At 38.7% G+C, this 22060-nt stretch overlaps 4 protein-coding genes across 4 annotated transcripts; 1 reads left to right on the top strand and 3 right to left on the bottom strand.

The window, feature by feature from the left end:
* Positions 1–2030: 2030 nt before the first annotated feature.
* LOC108090631 lies at positions 2031–4024 on the top strand. The gene is made up of 4 exons (XM_017189410.2): positions 2031–2309; positions 2376–2928; positions 2989–3455; positions 3515–4024. The coding sequence occupies exons 1-4, from the start codon at positions 2149–2151 to the stop codon at positions 3861–3863; spliced, it is 1530 nt and encodes a 509-aa protein (XP_017044899.1). The 5' UTR covers positions 2031–2148; the 3' UTR covers positions 3864–4024.
* Positions 4025–4095: 71 nt separating this feature from the next.
* Positions 4096–4691, bottom strand: LOC108090590. The gene is made up of 3 exons (XM_017189341.1): positions 4533–4691; positions 4308–4472; positions 4096–4251 (listed from the first exon to the last, which is right to left on the bottom strand). Exons 1-3 carry the CDS (start codon positions 4689–4691, stop codon positions 4096–4098), a joined length of 480 nt encoding a protein of 159 aa, XP_017044830.1.
* Positions 4692–5031: 340 nt separating this feature from the next.
* On the bottom strand, positions 5032–7943 carry LOC122320866 (GATA zinc finger domain-containing protein 10-like). Its single transcript, XM_043209417.1, has 4 exons — positions 7802–7943; positions 6552–6614; positions 5818–6410; positions 5032–5539 (listed from the first exon to the last, which is right to left on the bottom strand). Exons 1-4 carry the CDS (start codon positions 7941–7943, stop codon positions 5258–5260), a joined length of 1080 nt encoding a protein of 359 aa, XP_043065352.1. The 3' UTR covers positions 5032–5257.
* A 422-nt stretch (positions 7944–8365) lies between these two features.
* LOC108090617 (embryonic polarity protein dorsal) lies at positions 8366–18948 on the bottom strand. The gene is given in 7 exon segments (XM_017189392.2): positions 8366–9664; positions 9666–10457; positions 10525–10916; positions 10984–11162; positions 11485–11864; positions 17952–18025; positions 18841–18948. Coding segments are annotated over 5 exon segments (3006 nt in total). The 5' UTR covers positions 11847–11864; positions 17952–18025; positions 18841–18948; the 3' UTR covers positions 8366–8383.
* Positions 18949–22060: the final 3112 nt, after the last annotated feature.

The raw sequence follows: 22060 nt of genomic DNA, 5'->3' as shown, positions 1-22060 counted from the left end.
AATTGCCGGTGCAATTGCAAGTTTTACTATTATTTGCCTTTGTGTACCTATGTCTGTTTTTTTTTTCCCCGGTCGCGGAATGTGAATTTGTTGTTCAAAGGTCAGGTTATGGCGCCTACTAGACTAATGGTGTTGCCTTTTTTTGTAAATGTAGTACTCAGTTTAAATCAAGTTTAAGCTAAAAAGTTGAAACTGTGGAACTTAATGGAATTCAAAGAATAATATAATGTAATAAAAATTTCCAAATTCCAAAATTCTACGAAATTGTTAAAAAAAACTTTCCAAAAATTATAATCTTGAAAAAATTTAAACCTTATTGTCTGTTCTACTTTAATCTGGGCGATAAGATACAAAACAACGATACTTTAAGCACACACACTTACTTTTTAAAATTTTTTCTTGGTAAAACTATATATATATTTATTTATAGTTAGGTAATTACAATTCTAAATGCCAATACTGTAACTAAATTGGTGCACTTTTTACCCACTCAATAATTCAATCACTTTCCCGGAATAATAGCAGTTCTAAACAGATTTTTTTATAATGACAGCCAGAATGAATTCTCGGAAGGGGAGGCGCGCGCCATTTCGATAAACTTGATTCCCGTTAACACGTCATTCTTTTCTAACTGGGCTTACAAGTAGGTCTTAACCGCAAAACAGGTCACCAGTTAATGACGTTGATTTGGTAAATAATCAGCGATGATTTAATTTTTGTAATTAGATAACTTTTTCCCCAAGACGTAAGCACCTGGGAACGGAGATCTGAATATGAGTAAGATCCCCAGAGACCTGTTTGGGCTTTAATGGATCTGCTGGGAGAAACCCAATTTCATTGATGTTCTGGCTTACGCGAATACGCTCTTAATTATTTATAAACAATTCGAAATTTTGTAATCGAACAGCACGATATTATTTATAGGAGGAACTTACCTAAATCAGAATTTCCAGCCGCGGCAATAATTCAATATGTTTTGTTTGTTTTTCGATATTTAGCTGAAATTTTCGAATTTTATGTTCGTTTGGAAATTTTTGTAATCACACACACACTCTCAAACAAACGCACTGAAACACTATTGGTATTTGATTTTTAAATTAATTTATTTAGTCTTATTTGTTAAAGATTTTATGAGCATATTCCGATTTTTATTTGACGTTACTTTAAAAAATTTGAAGAGGTGGATTTTCCGGTGGTTTTTGCCGAGGAGGCGAAGAACCGTTAGCCAGCAGCGACGAACCGTTAATGAAGCCGCCGACGCCTTGGCCAACTCGCAGAGTAGTCTTTCCCCCACCCCCCCTGCGTACCGCCCACCCAGCCACCCAAACACCCCCAAAAAAGCAACAACAATAGCATACAAAGTTGTCGTAGGGCCAAAAGCTTTTACCGCCTGCGCATATTCCCCCAGCGTGGTGAGATTCTTCGTAAAAAGCTCCGAGTGGTTAATTCCGTTTGAACGGACATTTGGCGCCCAATCTAGCGGAAATTGCGGTCCAGGGGCAAAAAAGCCACACAATGATAAAGCGGATGCCGCTACCGCATCCTCATATAAACGACGTGTGAGAATCCAACCGGATGTGTTGACTAAGTGGTTGGGGGTCAGACCGCGCAGCAGGTTATCTTTTTCTTTGATCCCAGTGTCTTCTTCTGGACGGAAATTAGTCATGCAGCAAGTCAAATGACTTCCGAAAATGATTTACTGAAACATTTTAAAAGAAACTTGATACGAATAAATATTTTCATATGTTTTAGACAAGAAATTTGAAAAACAATTAGTTTGAAATATTTCATATATGTATGTTTACTATATCCTTGCAGAGAAGAAACCGTTTTATGATGCAACCCTGTTCCAAAATGGGTTCGCTAAAAGTTCACCAAAGTTCACTAGTTTTAGGTCCAAAACATTTCTAATTATGATCCGATTTTAAAGTGGCATACCTCTAAAAGTTTGTATCTTTCATTGTAGTATCTTATATTTTACCTGTTAATTTTCAGTAGGCCTTCTCCTTGACTTCATTGGTTACTTGCTTGCTTCTTGTGCCAGAATTCAGTTGCCATATTGATTTCTGTACGTTTTCAACAAAATACAAAAGTTATTGTTGTTCCTTTATTGTTACCTTTCGAGTTGAACTATTCATTTTAATCACAATGTGGCCAAAAAGTCCTCGCATTCGTCAGGGAAACCAGACTGGCTTAACCGCAGTCCCCCAAAAGGGTTCGCCAAGAGCACTCTACGCAAAAAATCTTATTTCGGGGCAGGCAAAGAAACGTCGCATTTTGGGGCAGCGAAACTTGAAAAAGGAAAATGCGTGAGCTTAAGGATCAAGGATCTTTCTTGTTTTTAAGTAATATTAAAGCGTTAAATCTCCTTTTAGGTTGGCAGACAAGGAGAACAACAAGCAGTTGCTGAATAAATTACCCAATGCGGTGCTGCTGACTCCTTCGTCCTCTGACAACTCGCTGACACCCACAGTTTCCAGTTCGGGTCAGTCCAACTACACGGTCATGTCAAAGGCCAGTTTGCTCCGACAGCCCTCGTCCTTGGCCCCCTATTTAACCCTCAAGCGTCAGCAGACCTCGGCCTTAATCAACTTCCGGGTGCGCAAGTCTGTTTCCCAAATGGACTTCAAGGAGGCTCGTCGCACAGGAAACTATCGACTGGTTGCCCACGTCCCCTCGCCCACAAAGCAAATAAAGGAGCAGCCGCAGCAAAAAGCTGGAATCGCTGGATTGGAGGGCAATATGGCCAAGTTGGTGCTACAGGAGAATGGCCTCATTGAGGGACAAATGAGCTTCGTTGTTGGCCCAGATCAGGATGCTCGGGTAGCCAGCTTGAGGATCTTCAACACCATTATGTTGCACGCATGGCGCAGAAGGCGAGAAGAAGTGCGTCACCTCACCGATCAGGTGGAGGATTATAAGAAGAGTGTAGGTATTATCTAATACATTCAAAAACAATTTTAAATGATTTGCATTATTTATTAACAGTTTGTCAAAAATCGCAACCAGTTGCATGTCTACAACTCCCTCTTCTCCGTGGAAAAGCGTCGCAATGAAACACTCAACGATCAACTGAGGCAATCCTATCGTGATAATGCCCAAACTAAGCTCTCCTACGAGGAACTTAGCCTTATGCTAGTGCAAGTCAGAGCAGAAAAGGATAAACTGGCAGAGGAAATGGCAAGCAAAGATCAGGACATTGAGAACCTACAGGAGATTCAGCAGTCCCTCAAAAGCGAACTCTTTCACGTGAACAGTCAACAGCGTGAGCAACTGGAGCAATTAACCCAACTGCAAAGGGACTACCAGGAAAGCCAGTCTGCCCAGGATGAGCTGGTCCGTCAGCTGGATCTGCTCCAAATTGACTTGGCTCTCAAGAGGGACTTCATCGAAAAGCTGCGTGAAAATATGGTTAAGCTGGAGGATCTTAAAAGAGTATCCGATGATCAGTACAGGTATGAGAACCAGAATCATTTAATTAATTTCCATTTAAATATTATTCAATATTTTTTAGCGAACTGCTCGAACAGACTTTGAAACTGGAACGTTCGCTTGAAGAAAAAGAAGAGCAACTTGTAACGCTCCAGAATTGTTTGGCTGCCACTCTTGGCCAAAGGATCCGCCAGTGCTTCGCCCAAAGTCAAGTCTACCAACATGCCACCTATCGCATGCTGCACTTTGTGGCCCATTATATGCTGCCTGCCACCCCACCACCGCCCCCTTCTCTTCCAGGAGCGGTCAACAGGTTGAAAGGATTCTTCTCAAAGACCTCTTATAACGATTGTGAAAATGTTGTTGGGGTTGAAGATTTAAAGGGAGTTGATAAGGTCATAGAAACAGAGGATCAGGAGAACTCTATTTAATCCTTACCCCAAGTTAATTGTTCATTTGTTTATAGTTCCATTTACTATATACTTGATTTATAATATTTTTCTTTGTTTACAGTTGCTTCTCAAATCATTGTTTTCAGTATTGTTAAAAAAGTATTAATAAATAAACATTTTAGCACTACATAAAAGCAGGAACTGTAAGATAGTTAATCCCTTCCCAACTAAAAAACTTTAAAATATTCAAACTCAAACTTTGTCGCAGAAATTACCCATACGACAAGTGAACCCTCACATTGGCTCGAATTACGCCCGAAGATATCCAATTGCTGTTAAAGATATAATCGCCTTCAGGAAAGGGAAAGAATTTGGCGAACTGTTGTTGCAAGAAGTAAGTGGGCAACTTATCCACAATAATGTCGTGCTGAAAATAAACGGAGAATTGCTAAAAAAATAAAGAATTGATTATCGAAAACTCACATCAAAGGGACACGAATGGTTTATGTTTGAGTGCGGCTTAAGCAGGCCAAAAAGAAATGCAATCCAGGGATTTCCGATATCTGCTACCATTTTGCATCCATCAAAAGTCAAATTGTATTTAAACGGCAATATGCCATTCGATCGCTTAGTAAATGCGGCATTTATCTGCAGTTATTAGTACGTTATTATTAAGGTACGAATAATACGAATAAGGTCATTTCGCACCGAAAACTGATTAACTGGAACCTTATAGAGGTTATTTCTCACGGACAAATGCTTATAGGTGCGGTTCGTGGCTTTTATAAAGCAATATTGGAATTCGCAAAATTTCTTATCCATAGAAGTGCACTTTATATTTGTAAACTCCAAAAAACGACATTCCATCTTAAAATTTTAGAAGAAATGTTCAATATATTGTTAAATGTAAGGAATCTGTACTCACCGAATTCATTAGAAATACAATCAATAATATTGCACCTACCAGCTTAGTATATTGTGAAATCATTTTTGCTTTCGTTTCAACGGCTTAGATCAAAGTTTTAACTAGAACTGAAAACCAAATATCGAAAACAATTACAATGCCATTAGTTTCCAGTTCATTACTCGCAATTATGTTTCGTATGGTTTTTTCAATTTTACTATAATTGAGCAGTTAAGTTAAGCATACCCTCATTATATATTTCAATTAAAAAAAAGAGGGTTTCAAAAATAAAATTGTTTTAAATATACTGCTAAAACGATTAATTTATTCATATTTAAAAAGCTTACTTCATACAAAACACACATATTACATTTCGACTTAAGACTAGGCATTACAACACTAAAACAATCAATTAGACGACGACCAGGTCGATAGGCTTTAATTCTACATCATCATCATTGTGTTCATCCTACTGCCTCCTCAGTTTGCTCTGTTTGTATTGGGTTAGTTTCAGTTTTTAATAAAGGTATTACGTGGATATGGATAGGTTCGATATCTGCAGATCTTCCGAGTTGAGGCGCAGTATCTGCTGATCCTCTGAGTTTATGCGCACCAACTGTTCGCTGTCGAAACTTAGCAGATTGCTGATCGTGGGACCATTATCCGCTTGGTTGCCAGCGGCATTATTATTGTTATTATTGTTGTTGGTGTTGGGGTTTGTGTTGCTAGTCGCATTGTTGTCATACTGATGCATGGGCGGGACGTGTTGCTGCTGTAGTTGCTGCTGCTGGTGCAACGTGTGCTGATTGTGCTGTAATAAAAGAAATATAAAAATATATAATAAAGAACTAGGGATTTACTCGTACGGTTAAAACAAATACAAATGAAATTAACAAGATTTAATGTTGGCTATATTTCAAATTGAAGAAATATATTGAAAATTGAGTAAGCATTCTCAGTTCAGTTCATAATTGCAAACGTGCAGTAAATTAATATTTATAAATTGAAAAATGAACTACAATTTAATTTAAGAATGTTTTCAGAAATCTTATTACTCTGGGATTGGAAAAATTCCATAGGTAAACCCACCAGATGGTTTGTGGTCAGGTTCCACTGCAGATTGCTGCCGTTGCCAGGACCTCCGCCCGATGTGAGCAGGTTGTGCATGGTGAAGGGATTGTTGAGATTGCTAAGATTATTGCTGTTTGCATTGTTGCCGCCGTTGGCGGGTGTTGCTCCTGCCGCAGCTGCTGCTGCCACAGCTGCCACAGAGAACTTGCTCTCCCAGTGACTGGCTCCTGCATTGCCAAACGGATTGGCATGGAATTGCAATGCCTGTTGCTGTTGCTGCTGGTGTTGCTGATGTTGCTGCTGGGCAAGGACCTGTTGGGCAAACGGATTGTAATTGCTGCCCAGTTCGGTTGCCCCATATTGCTGTTGCTGCTGCTGTTGTTGCTGCTGTTGCTGCTGGTGGTGCTGTTGCTGCTGCTGTTGCTGCTGTGGGTGGTTGGGCGACATCATCTGCTGCTGCTGGGCGTTGGTGGGCGTGACCGAGGCGGCCATATTGTAGGGCGAGGGCGTACTGTTGTGATTGTAGTTGCTTGACGGCGACAACGGCTGCGGCGAGGGAGTGAGTTCAGGAGGCGCTCGATAGGAAAGGCCAAAGGGTTGAGGTGAGGTATCTACAATAAGGTTTAATACGTTTAAAGAAATACAATTACCAATTATATTACATATATGAACATTTTAAATTTAAAGTTCTATTTTTTAATTTAAATATTAATTTAAATATCAAACTAACCGTATAAATTTATAACACTCACCTCTTGGTTCCGTTTTGATGGGCGGTATGTTCTGTGCATTCCAGCAACTCATATTTGTTTGTCCTGCAAGCAGATCAAAAGCCAAATTTTAAAATAAATAAATATATAAAATAAAGAAAATAGCAAGTAAATAAACATTAAAATAAACAGTTAGGAGAATCATTTCACATATGCACCATTTAGTTTGATGCCTTTGAAAGGATTATCATCACCACTGTTTTTTTTAATTAAGCAAGTAACACAAAGCAACACACAAAGTTTAATAAAGCAATAAGCAACAAACGAAAAATTCAGCACACCAACAAGGCCTCAATTCAATAAACAAAAAAATAACAATCAATAACAAATATTAATTAATAATAGCTGGCAAAAAAACTAAAGAAATAAAGAAGGGGTTAAAATTTTGTAGCCAGGAAAATCCTACCTCTTAATAATATTTGAACAAAAAAATTTACCGAATAAACAAATCTTTCCAAGTCTATTAATTCTTTAAATAAACAAAATGTCATGCAGAAAATAAAAAATAAATCGACGTTAAAATATTTAGTAGAAACTTACTCAGAACTATCACAAAACTTCTTGGATGGAAAAGTCCTAGAGCAAAACTTACTTAAACCTATATAATTTCCATTTGAGTAAAATACTTTTCCAACAATTATTTTCTTTTAAACTTGGTTTTTCTGTTTTATTAAGCTACTATAGTTTATACAAAATATTTTTCCAAACTTGTAATTTATCATTATATAAAAATATCAAATATTCTTCGCATGTAAACGAGTAGAAAAGCGACAAAAATTTCATGTTGATTTCAAATCAATCTCTCATCCTTGACTATAATTTCGCCTATAGATGTAAATCAATATATAAATATATAGTTGGGGACTTCCTTCCCTATAGTAATCTCTTTGTGTTTTTTTTTTTTGGTGAGTGTGTGCATTGAGTGAGTGCTACATAATAGTTGCTAAGAGTCTATTCGATTAATACATCATCTGGGCCGATGACTTGTTAATTTAAGTCTTTGGTATACCGAAAAAAAGATCAAATATCAAGATACTTGACTAGGTAGGATTCAGTTAGATGGCTTGCATCTCAAAACAAGTTACCCAAGTGGATCCAAACACCCACGGGCACAAATATAATATCGACTCGGGGCCGAACGACACAATAGGGGATGGACAAATAGGTAGATAGATTGGGAGGAGACCGACACCAGTTTTTTTTTTTGTAGGAAATATCAACAGTCAACTTACTGCCACCTTGGTGGTCATTTTGCAATTGCTGTTTCTGTTGCTGTTGGAGCAGCAGGTGCATGGGATCACCGCCAGTCTTCTGACGTTTCCGCCTCAGGTGCGCTGGATCTATAAGACAAAATATACACACCGTGTTGTACATATAATCGGTTTTATGTTCGATTTCAATTTAAACAATATTCGATTCCATTTGGGGGAAATCTTACTCTACTCTGAAAATTGAGTGATTTCGCTTAAATACAATAGAGATATAGGTTGGCCCTTTTAATCGGCCACCTGGACAATAACAAATCTGGTTTGACCCATTTCGTGGGTTCTTTTTTGCCTGGTATCGCTTACAAAATATTCGGGGATACTTTTAGCACAATTATCAAATAGAAAACAAATACAAATTCTGGAGGCACCAAAGAGCAATCGCTTTGGTTTCCCCCACACAAGTGGCAACAGAATGGATTCTGGAAGGTAATTGCTTCCATTTTCCTCTGGCTTTCAGCCAACTTGCTTCGTTTTTTTTTTTTTGGGATTCGGTTTGAAGGATTCGTTCCCTCGGTTCGTTTGCCTAAAATAACAATTGAAACAAATTTAGAGGCCATTTGCCGCCGCCAGTCGCTTGGCCACCTCGTCGGGCGTCAGGATCTCGCCGGCATCCACGGGTGCATAGTAGGCGGAGGTCTCATCGAATTCACTGGCCGCCGCAAGTGGCGGAATACTCGTGTACAGGGCAAAGTGCTCGGCCTCGGTGAGATCCAGATTGGGATCGAGCTGGACATTGAAGTGGCCCTCGATGGAGCTGACCAAATTGTGCAGACTCTGGCGATCGGCGATGGCCACCAGTTCCATTCCACCTTCGCTGATTGGTATGTCAGCCAGTTGCAAAGCGGATGCAGTGCGTCTATCCAGTCCAGCTCCCACCGAAATCGTACTGGATTGCGAGTAGCCCTCGTTCCTCTGTGGCAAACTGTTGGCACTGTCACCTTTCAGCGGTATGTGCACCACATCGGCGTTCAGGTAAGCTGGTCTCTTTCCGGAAACACTGCTCACACTCCGGCCCACTGGCTTGGTTAACTTGGATCCGGGTTTCTTGGCCTTCACCGGACTGGACTTGGCCGGTGCCGGGGTGGAGATGAAGGGTGCCGCCGACTTGGAGGAGCGCAGGGAGGCCCGCATCGGATCCTGCATGTTGAAGTGCCCAATGCTCGGCTCCCGGCTGTTCGCCTTGGAGTCCAGCTGGGAGCTGCTCTCCTGTCCATGTCCCTGGGCCAAGTCCGGTTTGCTCTTGCGCCGCGAGAAGAGCTTCGAGAAGAATCCCGGCTTCTTCTGCCGCGGCAGCGTATTGAAGTTCGGATTCTTGGGACTCGGAGCGGGCGGGAGTCGCTTATTGAGCGGCGATTCAGCCGTCGATGGCCGGGATTGAACGGTATTGGCCTCAATCGAGCGATTCTCCGCATTGCTGTCCTGCTTGCGAATCCTCTTCGGCGGCAACGGCGGCAGCTTCTCCTCCTCCGGCGGAAATGGAACGGTGAGAATTGCCGGCGGCACTGGCGGAACTGGTCGCATTGGAGTCTCCGGCTTTTGGGATTGTGAGTTAACCTCAACGGGATCGTAATGCTGATGGGCATCTTCGGGTGCGCATTGCGACATGGGCGGCGTTGGTGGCATTATATCATCCATGGGTATGAGAACGGGATTCTTGAAGGCAATCTGCAGGCTGGTGTAGGTGGCAGCATCATCGAAGCTATCCTCCACCTGCAGAGGAGCACGTCCCTCGACGCCAGCCAACTCGTTTTGAATCGTATTATTGTACGTATCGCGTTGCACTTTAAAGTCCGTGTAGATCTCATCCAACTCGGCCACCGTTTCCAAAAAGTTCATCAAGGGTTTTATCGGTCTTGGATATCTCAAGGGCAGAATCCAAAACATCTTCTTCGGCCGTGGGACTTGGTTCATGGACCTGCTGTTCAATCTCGCTGGACTTCATCCACTCGGTGATCTTGTCGTTGGCCGTCAGGGGACGTGGCTCCAAGTGCTGACCAAGTTCCAGCTGCTCCAGCTCCCGCACCTTCTCATCGATTATGTGATCGATCTCTTTCTCCTGCTCGGATCGCAGGCGATGAGCCTCGGCTTCTGCCACGGCATCGGCCGCCTCCATATCCTCGGGAATGTGATCCGAGGTGTGATCGGGCAAATGATCCGAGGCCTGATCCAAGGATTGCTGTTTCTGCAGTTCCTGATGCACAAACTGCTCCTGCTGCATGGGTTCATCCAGCTGGAAAGATTGCTCTTGTTCCTGCTGCAAATATTGCTCTTGTTGCAAAGATTGTTCTTGTGGATATTGCTCCTGCTGTAAAGATTGCTCTGGCTGAAAAACTATATTCTCTGGCTGAGATTCCTGTTGATTGTAGTCCGCATTTACGGGCAGCTGATGCTGCACCTCCAACTTCGGTGTATCCAAATCGATGACCTCAATCGTTGGCGCCGGCGTCTCCCGCTTGGCGTCCAACCTGAGGACCTGCTGAAATAGATCTTCGTCGGGCTTCCGTTTGAGGTGCCGATGAAGATTCCAGAACGTGTGTTTACCTGAATCCAATGGCACGTACTCGAAGGGCAACGCCTCGCTGGTAACCCCGTCCGAAGGACGACGCAGTTGGACAAACACCTGATTGAATAAAACCATTTATGAGTGTTAAAATTTGTTAAAGTATATATAATAGTTAGCCCGTTACCTTTGCGGGTTCCGTGATGTCCAGGGTGTGATAACGGGGCGTCTTAAAGGTAATGGCAGTCTGCTTGTGCACATCGGTGTGCTGAAAGTCACCAAAGCCCTCCCAAACACTTTGGCCGTTCTTCTCCTCAAAGAATCGCACGGAGATGTCCTCCTTGGCCACTTTCTCGCACAGCAGGATGATCTGTGTGTTTCCCAGGACGGAGGCCGAGCAGCTGCACAGCCGGCAAATGACCAAATCGGACATGGCCTTCTTGTCGAATATTGGCTCGGAAACCACCGGTGGCAAAGGCGAGGTGAAGCGACCCTTCTCGGTCTCCATAAATACTTGAAAACACAATCGCACCGAGTTCAAATCAATACTCGAGGGCTGGAAACGATGCGAGAAGCCAGCTGCAGTTTGATAAAACAAAAATAGATTAATACTTTAATTGGTTAATCTGAAAGCAGATTGACTTACTCTTAAAAGGATCCACGCGGATCTGCTCGCGCGCCTTGAGCGCTGCCTCAATGTCCTTCTTCTTGACGCACTGGATTCCCAGATTGCTGAACACGGCTCGCATCGTCTCGCTGTTGATCTCCAGTGTGCAGACGCCCTTCTTGCAGCCCTCCTTGCCCACCAAATTGTGCGGATGGGGACTGAAAAAGGAGAACATATATTACATTCAAAACAAAAAATGTATAAAAGAAAAATATTCCAATTTAGTGCCATTTATGGCTAAAAAATTGCATACTGATGAGGTTTGTTCACTTTATTCATAGTTTGTTTTTAAATTTAATAAAAAATAAACTTTTTAATAATAATAAAATTTTTGTAATAAAGATACTGTTAACGTTTGTTCACTTTGTTCGAAGTTTGTTTTTAAATTTAATAAAAATATATATTTTTTTAATAATAATATAATTTTTGTAATAGAGAAAATGGTATCCAAAGTATATATATAAAATAAAGTCTACTCACCGATGCGGCGTATCCTTGGTGACACAGGAGACGACCACCACGGCGCGTCCCTTGTAGCCCACAATCTCGATGGTCGGATAGGTCTTGTTCTCCGAGGTGGAGTTCACACCCGGAATGGAACCCGCCGAGCGACCCTCGCACTCGTAGCGGAATCGCAGGGCCTTTCCGGCCGGCTGCTCGGTGATCTTCACATACATTTTCTTTCGCACATTTTTCGTGGACTGTGACAATTGCTGCTGCTGTTGTTGTTGCTGCTGCTGCTGTTGCTGCTGGGCGGGCAGTCCGTTGTAGTTGAGGCTCTGTTGGCCATCAGCCGCTGGATTCGACCCAGAAGCGGCTACGTTGTTCTGGTTGGGAAACATTTCGTGGCCAAATATTAACTGAAAGATTAAACCAAAAAAGATTTTCAAAAAAGGTTTCAAACACTTTATAAAAATTATTTAATATAAATCTTAAAATATTATTCATTTTTAATAAGCTTCTTGAAAAAAACTCTATGTTGCACTAGGATCTCTTAAAAGTATATATTTCTCTAAATAAAGATTTCTCGAAAGTACAAATATTTTTATTATTTTCGTTCTTTAAAAAAATCTATTTTACAAAATATCCTATCCATATGCTTTTTAATTAAGTTAATGCACTAAAATAGAATGTCTTCGAACATTTGCTGCACCTTTTTCAGATTTAAAGTTATGCCAAGCAAGAACAAATCCTTGGCAAGCAAATCGAAGGCCCCAGACAACGCCAGACGATGACGATGCTGATCAAAAATAAAGCCTCAGACTCGTGCTCTTGTTCGAACCACAAGCAGTTCGAAGTGATCTGCTATATGAGTAAGACTCTCCTAACCACTGACTATGACGAACCGAACAATGAAGCGTCTGGCAGAAAACTGAGCAAGTAGAAGACTCTGCCGAAGACCGATCGCAATCTGTTTATCCCCCTTATTTTTCTATGTGGGTGGGCGATTTTCGTGCTCGATGGACAGCCTTAATTGCACACTATTTAGGGGTCATTAGGCGAAATGTATATTTTCACAATTTATACCGGGATCTGATGCAGCTGCAGTGCAGTGGGTGTGCTGCATGTCCGTCTGCATCTGCGTCTGCGTATGTTTCCTTTTTGGCCGGGTCCGGCGGCCCCGGTCTGGTCCGGTATAGTCCGGCTAAAGCTCCGGACGCCTTGTTTAAAAATAACATTTTGCGTAACGCGGCCACAAAGCGACAAAAACTCTGCCTCCCATATATCAGGTAGTATACATATATATAGGTTGCCATATATATATATAGATCGCCTCGCAGACTGGCCTCCCCGGAGATGCGAGAAGCTTTTTATTTTGTTTCTTTTTTTTGGCGAGTTTGGAGCAATCCAAACAAAACATTTTTATCAATGATGGCGCGCATTGTCAACGATTCGTTTGCCGATCTTTGAAATGCGTACCGACCCATAAGATATAGACGGAGACTAAGTAGCTGTATGACCTCAGAGTTTATTCTCTGATCGTGTCTAGACATCGGTCTGCCGTGGGTAAAATACGTCAATGGCTGACAAAACTAACTAATGCCCATGCATTGGTCCGATCTGAACCGATTTGATCAGTGGGGGTAAAAAGCGGAAACCAGAAAACGTGTGCCAAATTTGTTTTTAAAAGATATACACACACAACCGCTAAAGGAAGAAATAAATAGCCTTACAAGAAAATATTCCCGAGCAAAGGTTGAACGACTTTCCACACTTGTACTTTATTCTACTAAATTATTTCCCACTTAATGGTTTTCCAACTAAACAGCTTAACAATATCTTTATAGAAATAGTCAGCATTGCTTCACAATTATTATCCCTGCGGTTTTCTAAGAATATGATGAAATAAGTCGACAGTTTCTTTATTACTATACTCATCAGCTGTTTAATCTTTAAGACGAATTTGTAAATACATATGTTGATTCAACCAACCAAAACAAATTGACTGACAACTAAGAATATTATAATGAGTATCAAAACATTTTTTTATTTTTGCGGTGAACGAACTTGATCGAAACAATTTATGTACATTGAAAAAGACAATAATCGTTGTAATTTATTAAAGCAAATCAATTTCAAGGACACACTTTTAGAAAAGCTGCCTCAAATTTGTTTAACATTTGTTTTAGCTTATCAAAGAATATATGTACACCAAAGACATCTGTTTTTTTTTCTTCTAGAGGAATTAAATTTCGCGATCGAAGTTTTCACAGCTGCCAAATGCCTTTTGTGCGTCAACTATAAATATGTCGATTATAAATCATGTTCAATGAACAATATTGAAAATTAAGTTAGGCAAAACGAATTCTATATCCTTTGAAGAAGCACAACAAGTAGAATAAATCAAAAGACATTCGCATGTAGTGTCAGTCCAAAATATATATTTAACAGAAAAATTCTTATTCGGTTTAACTCAGAACTATTCTACTTTTTGAATATTGGGGAAGAATTACGTCATGAAATAATTCGAATTTGGCAAATATGAAAACAGAATTGGGAAAAAGCCAACAAATGTAATGCGAATGTATCTTAGTTACTATATATATTACTCATACGTATTTATCTTGTTAGAGAATCGAGCGATAAATCACCTTTCACTTATCACGGCCAAACTTTGACGGAAAATGGTTCACAACACAGATAATGAATTTGAATAGGTTTTATTTTTTAATCAATTATAATGTCTTCTCTTCGATAACGGCACATAAAACGACCTCTTTAATAGTTCGTAGCTTGGTTTTTGAAACGATTTTCTATGTATTTCGTATCTATAGATTATTGTCGAGAGAAAATTTTCAATTTGGCGATACCGACGAAAACACACTCGAAAGCGTCTTGAGTACTCGGCTAATGTCTGAACACTGAACCGAGAAAAATGTTTTTGAGAAAAAAAAAACACAAAATTCTTTATGCACGCCTGCCAGCAAAAGTTTTGTCGTCGAGCTTTCTGCTATTTTTATTTTTCTTAATATTTTAAAAATGTATTTTCTTTAGAATCTTAGGTACAATGTACACCCGTACATGTATTTGTATCATGTCATGAATTTATTGCTTTTGCTTTCAAGGAATTTTCATTTTCGTCGAGTCAGTTGTCCCACTTTTCAGGAACCAATAAAACGGATAATGTGTTTACCGATGTCAATAAACTTTACTGGCAATTGTGTAAATACATTGAATTGATTGAAATCTAACCCTTTTTTATAAATGTATTGTAAATAGAAACTAATTACCTCAGTTCGTAATACAATAAACTTAAAAGCATTTACGATGCCGTATTTTAGTAATTTTTCTTTTGTACAAATAGGTTAAAAGCAAAGTTTTGTAACACTATTAAACATAATATTATAACTTATTTAATTATATAAATAACTTTTATTATTAACTTTTTATTGATACAATTTATTATCCATCACATTCAACGGTTATATTATATATTCAACCATGAAAAACTGAGTCACCTTTTATAAAGGGAAAAAAATCTAAGCAAAAGATGCAAAGGTATCTACAAATTACCATAAAATGCATCAACACAGGATTGTTTGTTGTCAGTGAATATAAACACATTTTTCAAGTACATTAGTATGCATTGAGAATATATAGTAGGCATATGGCTAAAGGCTTTAGGTTTTATTGGCATTTCCGTTTCCATATCCACGGCAAAAAAAAAAATAACTCGCCACTTGTCACCGTTCAATCCGCCTTGAGTATTTGGCGCCAGTTCAGAAAGCTCTCTAATGAGTTTGCCAGAACCCAAGTATACGATCTATGCTGGGCAGAGGATATATACGCTGTATGCCTCTGCCAAATGAATGGATGCAATATACTCGTAGAAAGAGATCTTTAATAACAAAATATTTCAATTTTGACTGGGCCACGAATTTCCACGAAATACAATGACTCACAATACAAATTTCTGGCTATATAGAACAAAATATTTGAGGAATTCGCTCGTGTGCCACCCACTGTTGGCGAAAATCATTCACCAACTACGTGACTTTCTCATTCAGAATAAAGAAAACAGAACGGGAATAGGTCAGTTACCTGAGTGATACAATCTCCTTATTTGAGGATATCAACACACTGGAAATTCCCATAATTATAATCGGTTAACCAATTGAAAAAGTCAGTGAGCGTAAAAGAGAAAACCTCTGCGCCAGAATCAATTTGTGTTCCTAGTTTATTGACGATTATATCATCGCCAACTAAGGTGCGATTAAAACCATTTTTAGGCAACCAAATTTGCTGCCATTAACGCCCATCAGATAGGACCTGCATACCGAAACGTTCAGACTGATAGCGCACAGGTGGGGAGCGTAGAAAAACCGAAACAATACTTTCAGATAACCAAAAATAAGATTAGAAACATAAAAATAGAACTCAATGACGGTAGCCCAAGAGTGAATTAATAGTTTGCCAAACTTTTCTACCGAAATCGGAATAACAGAGGAATTTCCGATACTTACTATATACTTTAAAAAATTTCAGATTATAAAACGCCGCCGGACAAACCCCCAATGGGCAATAAAATAGTTTTTTTGCAAGTATAAAATTGATTAATAAAAGAACGTTGTTCTTCTATGGGCTTCGTCGCTTTTCTGCCAGTTATGACTTTTTTTGGCAAATAATAAAAAGGTAAATAAACAGAAAAAAAATAAAAACGTTTCGTTTCGATCATTTAAAATGCTAATTTTATGCAATTTCCAATAGCTAAGACACACAGAAAAAAGTTCTTTTGGCGCCAGCACCACAAATTAAGATTAAGATCAACATCAAAGCAGCAGAAGCAGCCAAAAATTCCTTAGGCAAACGGGTTCCGCAAAACTCCAGACAGACAAATGTTTTTTAACGATCGTTGGCGTCAAGCAATTTACAGCTCAAATAAAAATAAATAACCGATATGCTGACAAATCGATGGAACTAGTTCCAAATATATTGTATATAGAAAATTTATTTTTTTAATTTTTACAAATATTATATTCTTATTGAGGATTACCAAATTTTTTTTAACACAATTACGATTTAACGCACGCATGTGACTACCTGCCAAAACGCCTATGATTTTCTTTACTATACTGATAGTATTCACGCTTTTATATCATTCGGTTCAAATCACTTTTCGTAGAATCAGAATCCATATTGATTGATGATTTGCATAAAGGGCCTTACCCAACGGTAGATCGTATCAATCATGACTTTGGTCAGGCATGCCGGGAAACTACCACTGGATATAAGGAATATCATCTATTGACTTGGCCTTAGATCTTTGTTAGCACACAAATCTCCACTCGAGCTTTGTATATCGCAGATGACTTGCTTAAAACTGGCGATATTTGCGCTTTGTTTTTCTTTGGCCCGAGACTCTCGATATTATGAGTCAGCAGCCGGTTTGCATTTAACTTGGCTGCAGTTTTTTGAAATTACACCGCATTATCTAAAAGCCTTTTTTCATAATTACCTGCGAATTAAACCAAGGACCAGTTAGCACGCATGACTAACTGATTTCATTATTTCATTCAGCGCACTCACAAAACACAATGACCGTTCTTTGTTGCTTAAAAATGTTACTTCACGGTAAAATAGTTTAATAGTTTCGCGACAAAAAATAGGAGACCGCAGGTCGAATCGAAAAAATATAAATAAAAATAAAATATTTTCAGCGCGAACACGTCCGCAAGCGCATCGATTCGATCTTAGAATGAAACAATTGAAAACCTCTCCGGCGTATTTGAACGGACGCAAAAATACAAAAAAAAAGTAAAACAAATGCAAGTGGCAAAAGCTTTTCCCCGAGCACCACCCCCTCTGACACCTACCCCCTCCGCAGCCCACTTGCTCCCAAGAAACTTTCATTTATGGCGACGTCGAAAAAGCCACTGCGACTGCGCTGCCATGTACACAGGTGTTTTGGCTATATTATTTAAGTTTATCGTTTGCATTCGCCGTATTATTTAATACGCAGGTGGATAATTGCCACCCGAAAAAATGGGGTTACACTGTAAAAGGAGTGGTCCTCAAAAATATTTCAATGAAATCGTATCCTGAAGAATTTTTCATTACTGAGTTTAATACTCTGGGAGCTACACACTTTCAGAAGGAAAAGTTTTTATAAGCAAAAGCCGGACTTTCTTGGAAACTGATAAAGGTTAAAAGTAGGAGAAAATATTGTAAGGTTATGTTTGATAAAAAAATAATATCAACGAGTGTTTTATAAAACACTTTCTTGTATATACATATGTACATAGATATTATTCCAATTAACGTCTAAGAGAAATTATAAGATATGTTTATTATATTAATAAGACTTTAAGATCGCAAACAAAGACTAAAATATAAAAACCCTTCTGGAAAGCTTAGGTTAGTCATTAGGATTTTCCACCGTATTAACTAAGATCATTCTATCAGAGTTTAGAATCAATAAATAAAGCAAGACTTCATAGGGGACTTACCTAAGTCAAGGAGTGATCTGAAAACGTTCTATATGTATGCATTGATCACCCGGTTTGCTAATAAAAACAGGCACCTGAAATTTAACGCGAACCAATTAATACACTTTGCATTAGCATTTGTTTTGTATTGTGTTATTTGGAAAATGGTGCCGTTATGTAAATTAGTTAAATGCGAAGCGATCGCAATAAGCCATTTATTTTTAGTTGAAAAAATGGCATTTTTAGAGTTAATGTTAACACACACAGTCACAAGCCATAGCAGAAACCGGTTTATTTATTATTTTTATATATAAATAATGTTTTCTTCTCTTTCTTTTGATTCTTTTTCTCTTTTTATTTTTGCGCGCGCACAAAGCGGGTGCGATAATATCGATAATAACAACAAAAACAGGCGATTGGGGGAGAACGGTTCGAACAGAAATTAATGAAAAGCTAAGAAATCGAAGACCGACGAAAGAGAGAGTGGGCAGAGCGAGAGAAAGAGAGAGCGAGGGCGCCGTGACGTCGTTTTGTTATAGGGAATTCCGGGCTTTATGCTGCTATGCGATCATCGCTTAGCTTTTGTTTTTGTTACTCGGTTTTTTAACTTTGGTAATTTGTTATAGCGCTCTTTCTCTCTCTATTTCTTTTTTTTTGGGTTTTCTCGATAGTACTACGATGTCTTTTGGCTAAATGGTCGATGTGCCGTGTAATCTAATCGGTAAAACGTTCAAGCGACATTATCAATACGTGCGCCGTGTTTTTCTCCGTTATAAAGGTATATAGACTCTTTTTTTTGTGTCACCCGTAATACCAAAGCAAGTGAAACTTGCTTGGCTCAATTGAATTTATGCGTTTTTATGCAGCTCTTTTACTTTTCGTTTTTATTTTTATCTACTGGTATTCCAACCTGCCTTTCGGACTTCGGAAGAGCACCAGAGAGCGTGAGCTTAAAGCACTGCGAGAAGGTAAATAACGCACGGTGGAGTTGGATAACGCAACCGATCTCGACGCGAGTCACAAACGATTTAAATTGAAAAAAACAACCATCCGACAAGAAGGCAAAAAAGCTTAACTTCCAATACCGTAGACGCCATTTGAGATACCGCAAGAGTCTCGAAAGAGCTTTCTTCGCACGAAGTTTCTGCCTCAATCTCTCCAAAGACTCGAGTGAAGCTCAAAAGAGAGACTTCCAAAAGAGGAATTACAGCGGAGAACGAATCATCAGCTGGCTCAGCTGGTCTGAGTCACGTTCGCTTTGCAAAATCCAATCCCGACTAAAGATTTCCGCTTACTGATTTCTTCATCTCCTAGTATTTCCATTTCCTGGGATTTTCTTTTATATAGAAAAAGAATCATTTTAAAATAGATAATCGCTATATAACAGTTCTCACCTTGTGTCGAAAAAAAATCGATTTTTTTTTTGGCTTTTCGTATAGATATATGTTTTCAGAATGTGCTCAACAAATTTCAGATCAAAATTTGAAAAAACCACGTTTTCGGACCTTACGGAAGTAATTAAAGGCGTTGGGGTTAACCAATCGTCATAAAATTTTTTTTAAATGTTCCTAATTGTTTCCTTTAACTAATGAACTGGGATTATCCAAAAATATTGAAAACTGTTTAATTGAGAAAATTATTAGTGAGAAAAAAAGCGCGAAAATCGAAATTTTTTTTTTAAAGCTAATAACTTTTGCAATTTTCATTTTTGTTTCTGGTCCTAGTTCATTTTATGCACATTACTGTACTTTTTAAGAATCTTTTTGGTTTTTGTGTTTCCGATCACCCGTTTTGGCTGAATCACTTCCGTAAGCGGGACACCTTTTTGCTGAAATGCTGCAACTGAGGATCGCCGCCTCCCGCCCCTTTTTTGATTTTTCAATTTTGAAATTTTTTTCGCAAAATAAATATGTTTTGAAATAAAGTTAAAAATTTCAACTTTTTATCTTTAACCGTTTTCTCAAAACAATTTTTTTTAAAAAGTGTCATTTTTCGGCTCTACAAGGTGAGAACCTGCCTTAAATGCTAAATCAATAAATCGTTGTTGTAGTTAAAGCGGTTGCAGGTTAATAGATAAATTGCATAAATAAAGCGGGTCAGCAAATTGGCAGCCCTTTATTAGTACCGAAATTCTGTCCATATTATAAAAAAAAGAAAAACTATAAACTTTTGGTTTCTAGTTTATTTTGTTACTTTTTTATATTTTAATAAAATAATTAAAAACAAAAATCAAGTATGAATAATTTTTATAACATTTTAAGATATACAAATGATTCGGCGCCATAATTTTGTTCAGTGCTTTTTTAGTGACTCATTTTTTGATGGCCGCCTGCAAAAAGCTTTTTCTGCTTTTATGAATGAATGAAGTACTTACTATCTGTGTGTGTGACTTTGACCCATCCACTTGCGACCCCGCTTTCTCCCATCCGGCTTGCCGGCCTGAATCAGCGTCCAATTCCTGGAAAAAGGATATTATCCTGCGCCGGCATTTGTTGTGGCATTAATTTTCAATGCGACAGGGTCCCAATGCTCGTGACTCACTTTCTCAGTGCTGAGAATTCCGAAGCAGTTTTCACTTTCCGCCGGGACGAACTTTAACATTTCAGAATACTACTTAATTAACGAAATTTGATAAGAACTGAATCATTTGTACGGAAGCTCTGAATCATTTGAGGTCACAAAGGATGACACCAAATTTTATGCCCTGGGTTTTACCGCATTTTTTACTTGCCGAAAATGATTAAAATTTAAAAAAAAATATTACTAAGTAATTTATTTTGTTCTATATGTACAATATATGAGACTCAAATGCTTGGTTTTTTCACTCGATTCATAAATGTATAACATAACAATGTATCTGACCTTATAAATGAAATTTGCATAAATATAAATATGCACAGGATATGAAGTAATATCCACACGGCACAGACCTAGAAATTACAAATGTAATTCTACGAAATTTGTATTACAGTCCCCCACCAATTGAATCTTTAAATCCAAATTTCCCGCAATTAACCTTATCGGAGATCAAAAAAACTAGCACGAAAGAATATCAAAACCCAAACTTCCCCTCACAAAAAATATACATAAATGCACATGAGCTAAGCCCAAATAAATAGAAATTATGTCAAATGTTTGTATTGAAATTCCTCAACGGTTTTTTATCCGAAATATGTAAAGGAGCGGGAATATGGGGCCTAAGTCAACTCCCAATGTCTTGATAGCACGAAGAAAGAACAACAAAAATTACACTCACTTAATGGAGCTCAGACATCGATCAAACAAAGTGGGAAAACTCTCACTCCTCGAAAAACCGACAGCCAATTGCAGAGGGTTTTCCATGAAAATCACGCGATATTCGTCCAGTCTCGCGTGGTAATTTTTAATGGGGTGGATCCTACCCCCTTATAAGCTGACACGTGCTGGGGCATTCGTTGTTTTATACATATGTATACCGGGTATACGACATTATTGATTTTTCCGGTTGTCGGACCTTTGCCTTAAACTCTTTGAACTTCCTGTGGCACGTGTCCTTGACAGCGGTAGGGTAACTAACCCTACATTGATGTGGTCTTCATTTAATGTAAAGGAAACATTGACAAACATAATATTTTATGACCATGTTAGCTTCGTCTAAAAGCTAAGAAAAAGTGTTTTCGCTTCCTCTATTTAAGTAAGATTATCTTTTTGGGTTACCCCCTTTTGGAAGTTATACTTACCATGCCTCTGCCTTAAAGACCTTGAACAAGGATTCGTGAACATTACCTTTTAAAGTTCAGTCAATACCGACTTAAGTCATAAACGGTTCCAGGAAAATAATATTAATTCATTTGAATGGTGATTATATTTCCTGTTTGATATTGATATATTTCTTAGAAATTACTTTTTATGAAAAAGACAAAACAAATTCAAGGAAATTTTTTAATTGTTCACAAGTGTCATTTTATATAACTTACCATTGAGGCAAAATAAAGGCTCGACTTTTTAACTATTGGTTTATCAATTAAAGGATATTTTATCGTCGTTAAAGTGCACCCAGCCGAAAATCCTTGAGTTCTAGTAGCATGTGCGTGCTAATCGCTAGTTAACCCCCGATAACCTTGGCCGATTCCGGGTATTTGTTGCGAAAT

The sequence above is a fragment of the Drosophila ficusphila genome, unplaced genomic scaffold (genome assembly GCF_018152265.1).
Source record: "Drosophila ficusphila isolate 14025-0441.05 unplaced genomic scaffold, ASM1815226v1 contig_127, whole genome shotgun sequence".
Classification (NCBI taxonomy): domain Eukaryota; kingdom Metazoa; phylum Arthropoda; class Insecta; order Diptera; family Drosophilidae; genus Drosophila; species Drosophila ficusphila.
Note: the sequence above shows the minus strand (reverse complement) of the source record. Positions and strands in the feature narration are given on the sequence as shown.